The sequence below is a fragment of the Vulpes lagopus genome, chromosome 8 (genome assembly GCF_018345385.1).
Source record: "Vulpes lagopus strain Blue_001 chromosome 8, ASM1834538v1, whole genome shotgun sequence".
Taxonomy (NCBI): Eukaryota; Metazoa; Chordata; class Mammalia; order Carnivora; family Canidae; genus Vulpes; species Vulpes lagopus.
Genome location: NC_054831.1, coordinates 7,184,857 through 7,196,935, shown reverse-complemented (window position 1 = coordinate 7,196,935; position 12,079 = coordinate 7,184,857). Strand labels below are relative to the sequence as shown.

Here is a 12,079-nt window from a genome sequence, read left to right as displayed (position 1 = left end):
CTCACACAACAGTTACGCCGGCTTTTTTTTTCTGTTTTATAATCGGATACTTTCTTACTCATCCCTTGCTAGCTACTTGTGGCACCTCAGTGGGATCTGTCCTTTTGAAAGTCCTTTTTAAAAGATGATCACCCCATTAAGTTTTTCTTTGTGTTTGGTCTCTACCTCCTAAGGTGGCAATCATCAAAATGCTCAATAGCCATTGATAAATGAGCTCCATGGTCATGACTGTCAGTTATAAAAATACTAGTGGGTGTTGAGATAACCTCAGTTTCTTCCCAGTTCACCTATACCAGCTCTGGTTCCCCTCTTAGTCTACTTGTTTAATAGTCATTCTCTTTGTGTATTGAGGGCTGTTATTTATGGGCCGCCTGCCGCTGTCATAGAGGAGAATCTGTTAGCCAGTTGCTAACTGGAAACTGCTATTTGTCTAGACTAAGCATATTCTTTCATATTTATTCTGGACCAATAGCCATACACCCAATAAATTGTAGCAATTTAAAGATGGGTCAGTTAAAGCTAAAGCTTCTAAAATACCCCATTAAAACTAGAGGGAAATAATGACTCAAAAATCAGATTAATAAGAATTTCTGTTTTAGAATTTCAGGTACTTTAAAGTCAACTTCTGAGCTAGAACAGCAGTTGAGGTGACCTTTAAAGCCCTGTCCAGCCCTGAGATTGTGGGATTCAAATGGCAGTGTGAACTGCTAAGATGCTGTTGAATATCCAGTGTGGAACAGGAAAGGTTTCTGGTGGGTGGCCAAGCCTCTCCACATCCAATAGAAGGCAACTAAGAGGACATGTCTTATTACCATGTATTGCATACATACATGCTTCTCTTTCAAGAATTACAGCTAAGTATGTGGTACAGTAAAGTATGTGGTACTCAGATTTCACCTCGTAGAATATCCTTTTATAAGGAGCTATAAGTTTTCAACCAAGAGGTTTTCAGTTTAGTTGATTTTTTTGAATACATGAAAAAATCACATCATTTGATTTTAAGTGTGTGTGTGTGCATTGTGCGTGTGAGAAAAAAGGCGTTTCCTTCCCACTCTAACTCCATCTGCTCAGTTTCTGCTGCACCCCCGCCCCCTCCATTGCCCCATGTAACCGTTATTATTGGTTTCTTGTAAGATGACCTTATAGACTTTATGCCCATACAAGCAATATTAACTATGACTTTATTCCCCCAACCCCCAGTTACACAATAGGTAGTGTACTATATATACATAGACCATTCTGTACCTTCTCAGTTTCTCTTGGATAGCTTTCCATATTAGTGGTGAGCTTCCTTGGCTTATTTTTTAAAGCTTCACAAGTGTCCCATTGAGTGAATGTGCCATAATCATATTTAATTGGTGCCCTTTTGCCAGGTATTAGGGTTTCTAGTGTTTGGTTCTTGGAAGTAGTTGAGTTGAAGTGTTTGAAGGGACTTGGGAGGTGGTTTGCTACTTTGGCATTAGATTAGCTGCTGAGTTCAGATCTCCACCCCTACCTCCTGCCCCTGCCCCATATGTGTGTCATTGCCTATAGAAGATCTGTGTATTGAATGCTCTGTTCTCTCCCATTTTTTTCTTTCAGGGACAATTCAAGCTTTCGAAATACAAAAATCACATTGTGAAAGTACACAAGCTGGCAATAATCCTTTTCTGTATATGTGTGTTTGTCCGAAATGGATGGGAGGTCTCCAGCTGGTCCTTCCATCTGCTCACTGAAGGGACGTCCCTGAGCCGTGCGCTCCCCTTTTGCACTCATTCCTGGAGGACGGATTCCGCTAGACACCCTCCAGCATCGCTGACTTTATAAAGCGGAAAAACAGAAAACGTGACTTTGTAATAGACAAACTTTTTTTTTTAATGGGGTTTTGTCGGGGGGGAGTTCAGCCTTTCGTTTTGCTGTGTGCTGTCAGATGCCTGTCGGGCGTTCTGTTGTGCTCTTCTCTGCTGTATGGAGGGCATCGTGACCACGTGTACAAGCCAGAGCTGTCGACTGAGAGTTATCAGTATTATGAATGTCTGTGCATCCAGGAAAAGCTTTCTGTTGGAGAGTCCCGGAATAGCTATAAATGCTCTCTTCTAGCTCTGCCATTAAACTATTGGGACATTTTGTTTATTTCTCTTCCCCCAAGCCCACCATTTTCTGAAAATGTGTTACTGATTTTGTATAGTCTCCTGCCTTATGCCCTCCAGTCCTCCCTCCTGTGGGACTCTTTCTTCTTAGGCACTGCTGCACTTAGAATTTTAATCCAGTGGGCCACACTGGTTTCACTGAGGCGGCTTAGAAGGTATGCCTTGGTAAATGAAACTGGAGCAGAATCCAGTGTGATTAGGAGCTAGGTTATAATAGCGGTTCCAAGTGCAGGATTTGGAGCTGAGGGCATTGTCTGCAACCAGATGAGCAGGGCCTGTGTGTCCAGCCTGTTTCTGTGGGTTCTTGCATGACCCTCATTGAGGAAAAGAAGCAAAAGCTTGTCACCCGGTATTAACATTTAATGTGGTAAATTCTAAGATCCTGAAATGGGCATCTGAAGAAAAGGTGACCCTGATGGGTGGCTTTCTTTGCATGGCTGTGCCTGTCTGCAGTGGCTGAGGAAACCGGCTTTTGGTCCTCATCAACTGGTAGACACACTCGTGAATGTGTGCTGACCCATAATACCTGGACGGAAACCTCATAGGCCACTGCAAGCATGCTTTCAAAATGACCAGTCATGCATCAGAGAAGCTGGGTGACCTGACTCCAGAGGGACTGAAGTCAGAGAAGTCAAAAGAGCACCTAGGGTTGAGAGAAGTACTAAGTACAAGTCCTACAGCAACCTCCAAGGAGCACTGTCTTACTTGGCTCTTGTGAGCAAAGATCGCAGTACCTTAAATTAAGGTCTCTCCTAAAACCTATCCTCGAAGGCCAGGGCCGTAGCTGCCTGGTCTCAGAGAAGTCATATGAGAGTAACAGGCATTTCCTTACTGTATTGATATTACTCTCTTCCTATTTTCCAACTCCTGAACACCTTCTAATTACCACTGTCTTGGGATGTTTTTTCCCAAAAGAACGGGAGTACAGGAGCCAAAAGGGAGGTGCTTCCATTACAGGTGACGTTAGATCGCTTAAGAAGATCTAGCAGTGATTTAAACTCCACGAGTATGAAGAATGAATTGTAGTGCCCAGACCACTGTGAAGGGCTCAGGCAAATACAGGAGCAACATTGGCTAAAATGGGGAGCAAAGGTGCCTCCTGAGTATTTGTCTAGACCCCAGGAAGGGCTTTACTTTTGCCTACACTCAAGATTTGCCGTGAGAATTCCAAAGAGCAGACATTTGGATTTGCCCTCCGTGGGGCACCTACCTGACTGTTGTGTGTGCGAGCGGGTGCGTATGTGTATGATGCGTTCAGGAGGGAGGGCTCAGCCAGGCTGAGTGCTTAGGTGTATCGTTCACATTCATATTTTTGTGCTTTTCTTTTTTTTTTTTTTTGGTCTCATTCAGATTTTCAAATCTCTTGTGTTTTCTAGAGCTGCTCATGTGTCCCTTCCTCCTTGTCATTGCAGTATTTGAAAGTTATCTTTTCCCATCAAAAGATGCTGATCCTGTGCTGGTTAGAACAAGAGTGATTTACCCCCAGAGCTCACCTAGCAGTTTATAGAGTGGGAGGTGAGGAATCAATTTAGCCAAACCACCCATTTTCCAAACTAGCTTGAGGGGTCCTCTCATTTTTTTTTTTTTGACCCCGTGGGCCTCTGCTATACTGCCATATGGCACAGCAGTGGCAATGGTATCAATCTTCTCTGGGGGCAAAGTGGGGCAAGGTGCACGGCAGGCCGACCTCTCTGACGTAGGTTGGTGCCAGGAGACAGGGTGTCCCCTTCCACACTTTGCACAGGTGGGCTGTTTCCCCATGACCACTCTGCTGGGTTTTCCATTTGAAATTGGCCCCTCCTCCCCTCCAGTGCTCTTCTCATTTGATCCTGCTATTCATGTGTGTGGGTTTTTTTCCTGTGACATTGGCAGTGGCAATAAATTTCCACCTCAAGAGAAGCTTGTGGTCCACGGTGCTCCAAGAATGAACTTCCAAGAATTTGTCAGCAGAGGAGCAGAGGCTGTGACAAAGTGATTTGGTGTTGCACTTTCAGAGCAATTGTCTACTGCAGTAATAAATGGAAAATATCCGCAAGAACCAAGTTGTAGACTCTTTAATACAGGAAAGTGGGGATACTGGTAATTGTGGCCGCTCCATCAGTGTCATTGACATAAATGTGTTGTAAAATATTTTCCAATTGGTGTTAATCATTGCCAAAACTCCCATTTAAATTCTTTTTGGTATAAAGTTTTAATATCAAAATACAGTTCATTTTCATTCCCAACATGGGGTGAGGACCATTGGAATGGAAGGAAATTTGAAGGATTAGAATTTGAAGAAGTCCTCAAATGCCCATGTGAAATACCAAGGGAAAGAGAAACATCACAGGGCCTCAGTTGATAAAGGATTTAAAACAATGCAGGCTTGACGCTCCATTTCAATAGAAATGGACAGAAACTTCCTGTGTCTGTCAAGTCATGGTCCAGAGAGACGAGAGAACACATGAAAGTCATTTGAACAATAGGATAGGATTTTTGGCATAGTAAGTAAAAAGGCAAAAAGAAAGGAAGAATCAAGGAGGCAGCAGCTCCAGGAAGAGCTGCCTCGGGATGGAAGCCATTCCCCTGGTGCTGGTTGCGTCTGCAGAGATGGTGGATTTGGTGGGCTTGGCAGGCTTGGTGGCTTGGCGGGCTTGGCGTGAAGGAGCTGCTGCTGAGCGTGTTGGCGATGGAGAGCCGCTGGATTGAGCTGTAGCTCCGGGAACGTGCCTCCCACTGCTGCAAAGGGGTAATGCTATAGGAACGGGGAGGAGTGCTGGAGCATCCCACGGGATGCCCCCCAGCAAAGCAGGAAGGTTTGCAGAGAGCTGTGGCCAGTTTCACCAAAGCAGTTAAAATGCTGGGCGTGAAGCTGAGGCAAGAGCTTAGTAGTTGGTACGGCCCTGCCCCGCAGCCACCCAGCATCAATACCCAGCCTTCTACATTCATTTGGACTTCAGTACTGTCCCCAGAGCTACTGTTTGTGCCCAAGATGCAGCTAATTGTAAGAAGATGGACTTACTGTGTCCCACACTGAGGAAACTGTAAAGCCCAGCAACTGCTGTGTGGATCTCTGGGCCACGCCGATTCCTCCCATCCAGTCACAGTCTTGTCTGGATAAAATATAGAACGGTAAAGCACAGAACGGTACCTACCTAAAAAGGAAACGGTAAAGTTAGCTTCCAACAGACATTGCGTGAAATCCTGAGAAGGAGCAAAAAGGAAGTTGTGTGTTGCACGCGCACAGCAATCTAGAAAGAATACGCAGAGTCTGTTGTGAGGCTGGAGTTGATATTTATAACCACCTTTTCCACTACTTGGTCTACATTTCCTTTGCCCTCAACTGGGATCTTAGCTGGTTAGGATTCTTTTTTGGCATCATTGATCCAAACCTTTATTCCTAAAGGGTCTGAATTAGTTGTCCTGCCTTGGTTTTCTTAGTTTTTCGTTCATCATTGTGATTTCTAAGAGGGACCTAGAGGGTTTTCTGGGTTCCAGCCACAGTCCTCCCTAACCCTGTCATGTAGCAGCACCTACGTTTCCCCTCTGCAGTATTCCTAGCAGTAGAATCATCCCCCGACCAGCTTGTTGGTTCAGTGTCCTGATGAGCCCAAAATAGCCAGGTGAGCCTCAGTTTGCAACCCAGTGAAGGCATTGCTGTGTTTCCTGGTGGAAACATTATTCCTTTGGAAACCAAGCCCTTCATGCCAGCAGAGCCACCATGAGTGGACTGGTGAGAGGAACCACTCCCGTCTCTATCCGTTGATTCCTGGACCCACAAATTCTGGCTACAGGAGAGTAGATTCATGCAAAGCATATACTGCAGCCTTTAAGGTAGAACTCTGCCCTTTTGGGGTACTGTCTCCCCTCGGCATCATAGCTGAGTCTCCAATAGGCCACGTCAGTCTATCCAGCACTTCTGTGTGGTGAGGGATGTGGTAAAGCCTGTGAGTTACGTGATCGCAAGGCCATTGCCTGACTTCATTTGCTGTTAAATAAGGTTCTCTGATTAGAAGTACTATGTAGAAAAAATAAAAAAAAAAAAAAGAGGAGTACTATGTAGAATGCCATGCTGGTAAATAGGGCATCCCATCAATCCACGGATGGTTGTGCTGGGAAAAGCATTATGGACAGGGACTGCAAATCCACATCCAGAAGACGCAGCTACTCCCACTGTTTGCCAAAGGGCAATGGAACTGATCCAGTCCTTTCCTTTGAGTTCTGTCCTCCGCAGAGACCTGGATAGCCTGTGTTTTGATATTTCTCATCTTTCCTTGTCCCTGCCCCTGGGCCTTGGGTCTGCTTTCCCTTGATTACAGTCCTGTCTGGTGCCAGTTGAAAGTGTCAGCCCTGGCACTTAGCCCCAGGCCTCGTTCCACCAGTGAACTCCCCTCTAAGATCCTTCTGACTCAAGCTCAAACGTCCTGGACAAATCATCCATCTCCATCCCAGCATCTCATAAAAGTACAGCTCTCTGATGTGTCAGCTGCGAAGGAAGAGAGTCCGCAGCTGGCTTCTGCAGGTCTCAGAATGTTCCTCCAGCACTGGCCTCCCGCTTGGGAGCCTGGGCAGTATGGTGTGTGCGGTAGAGATGAACAGGAACCCTGAGGTGGTCCCCCCCGCCAGAGCTCGCCGTCTGAAGGGGACAAGCTCCGGGACACAGCACGGGAGATGCAAAGGGAGGCGTGCCGAGTGTAGCAGGGGTGCTCAGGTGGGGCTTCCCTGAGGCTTCCTCCAGGATGGCCGGAGAGGGAGCAAGGTCTCCTGGAGGATTGGGGGTTCCGATGTATCAGTGGGGCCCAGGCCAGCGGACAGGTAACCTTCACTCACCTGGATTCTCCAAGTGCAGACCTGGGCTCCATGCAGGAGGTGTCCCTGTGGGGGAGGCTGGTGCTAAATGGTACCTGTTCGCGAACAGTCCATTGTGCTTGGCACTGTGATCGCTTCCCGTGCACACTTCCCTAAGTCTCCCAGCAGCCCTGTGTGTAGATTGGTATGGTCTCCCTGTAACCGATGGTTAAGAAACAGGTTAGCGCCTTGCAGAAGGTCACAAATCTTATAAGGACAGAGATGAGGTTGACCTTGGATCAGTTGAGCTCTGGGTTGCAAACCTCCTAATGCAGGGAGGCGATGGCTCACCTTGTCTATAGGCTGGTGTCCAGAGTGCACCCGGGGCCCTCTGATGGCACCATGACCCCTGCTGCTACAAGGGGGTCCCAGTGGGTGAGAGGCCCCCAGCTGGCCACAGAGAATCAAGAGCAAGTGAGTAGAGTAGCTTCCCCTGAGGTCCAGTGAGGGACAGGAGGGCATAGTGGTGTGCTGGCAGGGTGACGTCTTAGATCCTCTCCCCAACCCCATGCCATCCTTCCGACACCAGGGAAGCCTCACCCCAGACCACACTGTGCAGATTCCACGACCACAAATATGTGAAGTTCCTCTGCCCAAATCATTCTGCATTACCGCCCCCCCCCCCCGTCTTGTCAGACCCTCTGCACCAGCTCTGTGGGAAGCAAATTTTCACCCCAAGAGCAAAACTTCCAAATTTTTACAAGCTCCCCCAGCCAGTGAACACAATGAGTTTTTGCACCCAGGGACTGACCTGACCTCCACCCTGGCCTCTGTCTGTGCGCGCCAGGGCTCAGAGCGCCCCTCCACCTACCGCTCTCTCGGGAACATGAGTCAAGGAGATCTGGTCCACGAACCCAAAAAAGCAGGTGGATCAATTAAATGTCCCACAGCCGTGGATGTTCCTCCTGTCGCTGACTAGACCCAAGAGCCAGAGGCCTACCTCAGTCTTGGCCTCATTTTGCCCTCCCCAGACCCCACTCGCTCTCCACTCAGGATGGTCCCAAGAAGGCGGTGGGGTCCTGCAAGGGCTGAGCACACGTGGTGGGGCCGGCCTGGCCCTGCCTGGCGCGGGGCTCCTGCGGGGCTCCTTGGGCCTGGCCTCTTCTCCCTGCTTGAAGTGCCCACCAGCCCACCATGCCCAGCCTCTGCCACCCAGGCCGTGCTCCGGGCCCCTCAGTGCTATCGCTAGTGCGGCGCCATATATGCTCACTCGTGGCCCACGGACCCCATGCGCACCTTGTCTCCTGATGGTTCTCACTTGACCCTTTTGACCTCCAAGGCCCTTCATTTCAAAAGGTAGGGGGTGGGCCCCACCTGTGTGATGGAACAGCCAGAGGCCCCTGGCAGAGATCCCTGACCACCTCCACCTTAGCAGAGTGCTTCTTGGGAGGTTTGATTTATTTTTTTTAAAAAGATCTTACGTAGGGCTGCCCGGGTGGCTCAGTGGTTTAGCACCACCTTCAGCCCGGGGTGTGATCCTGGGGTCCCAGGATCGAGTCCCATGTTGGGCTCCCTGTGTAGACCTGCTTCTCCCTCTGCCTGTGTCTCTGCCTCTCTCTCTCTCATGAATAAATAAGTAAAAATCTTTAAAAAAAAAAAAAACACGTATGCATTTATTCATGAGAGACACAGAGAGGCAGAGACACAGGTAGAGGGAGAAGCAGGCTCCCTCCGAGGAGCCCGATGTGGGACTCAATCCCAAGACCCCAGGATCACGCCCTGAGCTGAAGGCAGATGCTCAGCCCCTGAGCCCCACCCAGGAGCCCCATCTTGGGAGGTTTTAACTGGCAGCTGAGACCCAGGCCCCGGCCTCGGAGGCGCCTCCCTCCCTCCTTCCCGCCTGCCCCTTAGAGTATGCCTTGGCTTCAGACAACCCCCAGCAACTGCCCCTTTGGGGTCCGAGTGCTCTCACCTCCCCCCACCACAGCCTCCACAGCCCCGCCCAGGTGGGGTGGCTCCCTCCGATGGGGAGAACAAAGGTAAAAGAAACGCAGAAGGAAAAAAAATTAAATTTCCCTCGCAGTCCATGGGCAAGCACACAAGAGGAGCAGAGTGACCTTCCTCCAGGAGCTCAACGCCTCCATGTGAAGGCTTTGCTGGAGGCAGAAGGCAACCTAGCAGGACCCCAGCCTGACCTCCAGGATCCTGGGAGCCTCCTCTAACCCGTGAAAATCCCTTTGGGAACTCCCTTTATCTCTACCCTCCTCCCCAGAAAAATGTTAGCAATCACCCTCCGAGCCTACGGGCCCCTGAAACCGGACAACCCCGGATGAGGGTCCCACGACCGGGTTCTGCTAGACGGGGCTAAATGAACTCACCCTAACAGCAGCCAGCCCCTCGCGGTCCTGGAAACCCTGCTTCCAAATTTCTTAGAGACTGACGCCCTCCCTGACCCCCTCCCAACCGGGCACATAACCAGTCACCTCGTCACCACCCGGGTGCAGCTTTTTCAGCCCACGGGTCCTGTCCCAGCACTTTCATAAAACCACTATTTTTGCACCAAAAATGATTCAAGAATTCTTTCAGCTGTTGACTCCCGAACCCCAATGTTTCACATCAACTCGACTGAGCCTGGCCCTGCTAACTGAGGGACTGCCCGTATTTCTTCAGTGAATGCCCTCGCAGGTTGAGTTCCCCCCAGATACACCCTTTTTCTTTTTTTTAAGATTTATTTATTCATGAGAGACACAGAGAAAGAGAGAGAGAGAGAGGCAGAGACACAGGCAGAGAGAGAAGCAGGCTCCCTGTGGGGAGCCCAATGCAGAACTTGATCCCAGGACCCCAGGATCACCCCCTGGGCAGAAAGCAGATGCTCAACCGCTGAGCCACCCAGGTGTCCCCAGATACACTCTTTCTTCCTGCTTCCACACAACTCATCTCCTGCTGTGGGAATCGCCCTCTCCACCCTATGCCTGCTTCTCTCATCCTTCAGATAGATAATTGCTTCCTCCAGGGAGCCCTCCTGGCCCCCTCCTGCCTGAATTACAGGCAGGCCCCGTGTTCCTACGGTGCTGGGTGCATGCCCATGCCCTTGTCTGTTCCTCCCCCTGGGAGGGAGGGCTTCCACGATGGCAGGGGCCACTCCTTGTCTCTGAACAGGGCTGGGCTGGAGCAGACCCCCGCGGACACTGGCTGCCCAGAACACCTCTGCCAAAAGCAGATTTACAAAATGCCTAAGTCATCATCATTGTATTCCGCACAACACTGCTTCTGCCCAAAGACCTCGTTTTATAGCAAATGAAGTGCAGCGATGGGCTCGTGCTCACGCGGTCCCCTGGGCTCACCTGTGGCCCATCACCCCGAGGTAGTGGTATGAAACTTGATTTCTGCGTTCGAATTTCATTCACTGGCAATTCATAAATTCTCCCTGTTTGTGGTAGCTGTTCCGATGATTTGCTTGGATTTTCCAGGCATGTGGATAATCTTATCTTCTAATAGTGAAAGTGTTCACTTTCTCCTTTCAAATGTGTATACCTCTGTCTTCTCTTCCCAGATTGCATTGCTTAGCACCCCAGTCCGTTCTTAAATCATGCTGCCAAAGGTGAGCCTTTGCTCTTGCTCCTGATTTGGTGGGAATGCCCCTGATGGTCCCCATTAAATGCCAGGCTGAGTTTGGAGCTAAGATATATTAATCCTGTTAAAGAAGACAAGGAAAGGTGTAAACGTTATAAAGCAGAGTGTATGTACGATTTTTTTTTTTAGCCAGTTCCCTAAATATAATGCACATTTGGATTAATTCCAGTCATTTGCTAATGGGAAGAAACCAGCAATAACTAACTTGTATGTATCTCCATCATTTTGCAGATGTATAAGCATCTCTGCAGGATAAATTCCTGGAAGTGGAATTGCTAGGCTAGGTCAAAAAGTAGATGGATTTGATCATTACAGCCAAATGTCTCAGCAGCTCACACGCTCATCAATGATGTATCTGTTTCCTCACAGCCCCATTGTGATATTGTGATTTATAAGAAAAATATAGGGGCACCTGGGTGGCTCAGCCAGTAAGCATCCAACTCTTGGTTTTGGCTCAGGTCATGATCTCAGAGTTGTAAGATGGAGATCTCTGAGCTGGGCATGGAACCTACTTAAGATTGTCTCTCTCTCCCACTCCCTACCCCGTCAGCTCACACTCTTTCTTTCTCTCTCTAAAAAAGAGAAAAAGATGTATTTGGTCATTCAGATAACCAAAATGTATTTCGCATATTTCTATTTGGGTTTTGCTCCTGGAATTTGCTGAGCAACAAGACCAATGGAAGCGTCTTTTGTTCTAATATTTGGTCTCTTGTCCTCAGTTCCTGAAATCTATCCAGAAACACAAAGGTGAATGGGTGTCTTGTTATTGACAAAACCCTCCGCTTTACCTGTGGGACCTGCTGCCATCCCCAGGTAGACAGTGTCAGAACTCAGTTGAATTGTAGGACACTCAGCTGGTGTCTGAGCATTGCTTGCTGAGGTGGGGGGGGCTCCCCAAACCTCCCCTCACACACACATTGGAATTGAGAGCAGAATGCAAACAACTACCAAGAGAGTATCTTATAAAACTTTTTGATTTATGCTAATTCTGATAGGTAAAAAAAAAATCCCAGTGTCATTCTTTATGAGTGAGATTGAGTTTCTTTCATATATTTAAGAACAATTTGTATTTGCTTTTCTGATCACATATTGACCATTTTTTTCTATTGAATGGATAGTCCTTCTCTTAATAACTTCTAGGAGTTCTTTGTGTATTAAGGAGACTATCCCTTTGCCTATCCAGTGCAAGAACCAACAAGCTAGTAAGGAGTCCAGGGTGGCTTATCCGATGTGGTAGGATGGAATCACTATTCTGTTGGTGGCCAAGGATGGGCTAGAGAGCCCAGGATGAGTTGTATCTTCTTTTTTTTTTTTTTTAAGATTTTATTTATTTCTTCATGAGAGACAGAGACAGAGAGAGAGAGAGAGAAAGAGAGAGAGAGAGGCAGAGACACAGGCAGAGGGAGAAGCAGGCTCCATGCAGGAAGCCCCATGTGGGACTTGATCCCAGGACTCCAGGATCATGCCCTGGGCCGAAGGCAGGTGCTAAACCACTGAGCCACCCAGGGATCCCCTGAGTTGTATCTTCTTAACAAGCAAATCTGTTGTAT

The 12,079-nt window shown here is 48.4% G+C and overlaps 1 protein-coding gene across 2 annotated transcripts in view; it reads left to right on the top strand.

Moving 5' to 3' along the window:
- The window catches only part of EIF4E2 (eukaryotic translation initiation factor 4E family member 2), a 31,749-nt gene extending 27,578 nt beyond the window's left edge, over nucleotides 1–4,171 (top strand). For both annotated transcript variants that reach the window (XM_041766747.1, XM_041766746.1), the window contains one exon: nucleotides 1,582–4,171. In XM_041766747.1, coding sequence (XP_041622681.1) covers nucleotides 1,582–1,621 — 40 coding nt within the window. In that variant the 3' untranslated portion in view covers nucleotides 1,622–4,171. The remainder of the gene's footprint in view (nucleotides 1–1,581) is intronic.
- Nucleotides 4,172–12,079: the final 7,908 nt, after the last annotated feature.